This window comes from Alligator sinensis, unplaced genomic scaffold (genome assembly GCF_000455745.1).
Source record: "Alligator sinensis unplaced genomic scaffold, ASM45574v1 scaffold465_1, whole genome shotgun sequence".
Taxonomy (NCBI): Eukaryota; Metazoa; Chordata; order Crocodylia; family Alligatoridae; genus Alligator; species Alligator sinensis.
In genome coordinates, this window is record NW_005841979.1 from 504648 (window position 1) to 506068 (window position 1421).

Genomic DNA, 1421 nt, shown 5'->3' on the forward strand with positions numbered 1-1421 from the left:
GGCGGCCAAGGGGAAGGGCTCGGGGCCGAGCGCCAGGAAGGGCAAGGGGCAGATCGAGAAGAGGAAGCTGCGGGAGAAGCGCCGCTCCACCGGCGTCGTCAACATCCCGGCCGCCGAGGTGAGCCCGCCGCCCGCGGCTCCGCGCCTGTCTCCTTCCTGGGAGTCCGCGGGCATCTTGTACCTCCCCGCCCCCGCCGGCGGGACAAGTCTGGCTTCCACGTGTCTTCCCGTGCGTTTCCCCAGCCCTGTAAAGCGGGGCGGGAGATGGAGGTGATGGGCTCTGGGTAGCCGGTCAGGTGCAGACATGCCCCTGCTGCGAGCCCACAGCAGCAGTCCGGGCGCTGGAAAAAGTGCAGCGGTTTGAAGAGCACTTTTCTTAAAGCAGGGAAGGCTAGTTTTATCCGCCAATTACTGTCCTCTGTGCTTGATTCCTCTCATAAAACCGTGACACTTGTTTAAAAGAGCTTTGAAGAAATCAGGAATGGGAATCCCTTAGCTTCTTGGCATTTAACATGGTGCAGGTTGAAGGAAACAAATCATGTTACGTTTTTCCAGTTTATACCTATACCAATGATTGCCCTTTTGGAAGCTGCACACATTATTTTTATGTAACTATATCTCTTTATCCTTCTTAATGACTGCAGTTTGCTGCCTGGAAAAAACCAAACCAAACCAGATACTATATTTCTAAAGCTGCAGAAGATGAATCCTATTTTTTTCCCTCACCTGAAGTAACCCAATCCTCACTTGCATCATAAGTGTTTTCACAGCAAATGGTTTACCATAAGTCATGGGCAGGCAAAGAATCAATAACAGAAGCCAGTAACGTTTTAAATAAAAATAATATTTTAGAGTTAGATTCTGCACCTTTCCCCCCAAGGGACTCATTAGTTGCAGTTACTTTGAAGCCAAAGGCTGCAGAAATAGAACCCAAGTTCTCATGCTCTTGAGGAAAATCAGTGAGTTGTAAATTCTTAAAATCCTTCCATGCCACAGGAATGAGCCTGCTAATGTATGTGAAAAGTACCTTTGCTGCCACACCTATATCAAGTGCCACATCTCTACTATCCTGAAAGTATGTGCCTGGTTATTACTGTTTCTGCGCAGGTCTCTTTATTGTTGCTCCTGTGCCGTCTGCTCTCCTCTTTGGACCTAGGCTGTTTGCTTCTTGCTTCAATTCACTTATTTTTAAAGGCTCACTGGTTCAAGGCAGATTCGGTTCCTGACTTTCTCCTTTGCTCCTTTTTCAGCACCTACTAACCTCTTCTGAGTGGCTCTTCTCCCTTACCTCCCCCTTCTGTTGAAGGAGTACAGTTGTTGGAGCAGAGAAGCACAGAGGAAATCCATTTCTTGCAGCCTACTTGCCCAGACAGGTTTTTCCAGGCCTGTTTTCTGAGTTATAATAGTTTGTAAAATCTTTC

General features: G+C 48.0%; 1 protein-coding gene across 1 annotated transcript in view; it reads left to right on the forward strand.

The window, feature by feature from the left end:
• Position 1: 1 nt before the first annotated feature.
• PAWR (pro-apoptotic WT1 regulator) overlaps positions 2-1421 on the forward strand; it is a gene marked incomplete at its 5' end in the record, with an annotated part of 132192 nt that continues 130772 nt past the window's right edge. Inside the window, one exon of the mRNA XM_006021120.2 lies at positions 2-118. Within this exon, the coding sequence (XP_006021182.1) occupies positions 2-118 (117 nt within the window). The remainder of the gene's footprint in view (positions 119-1421) is intronic.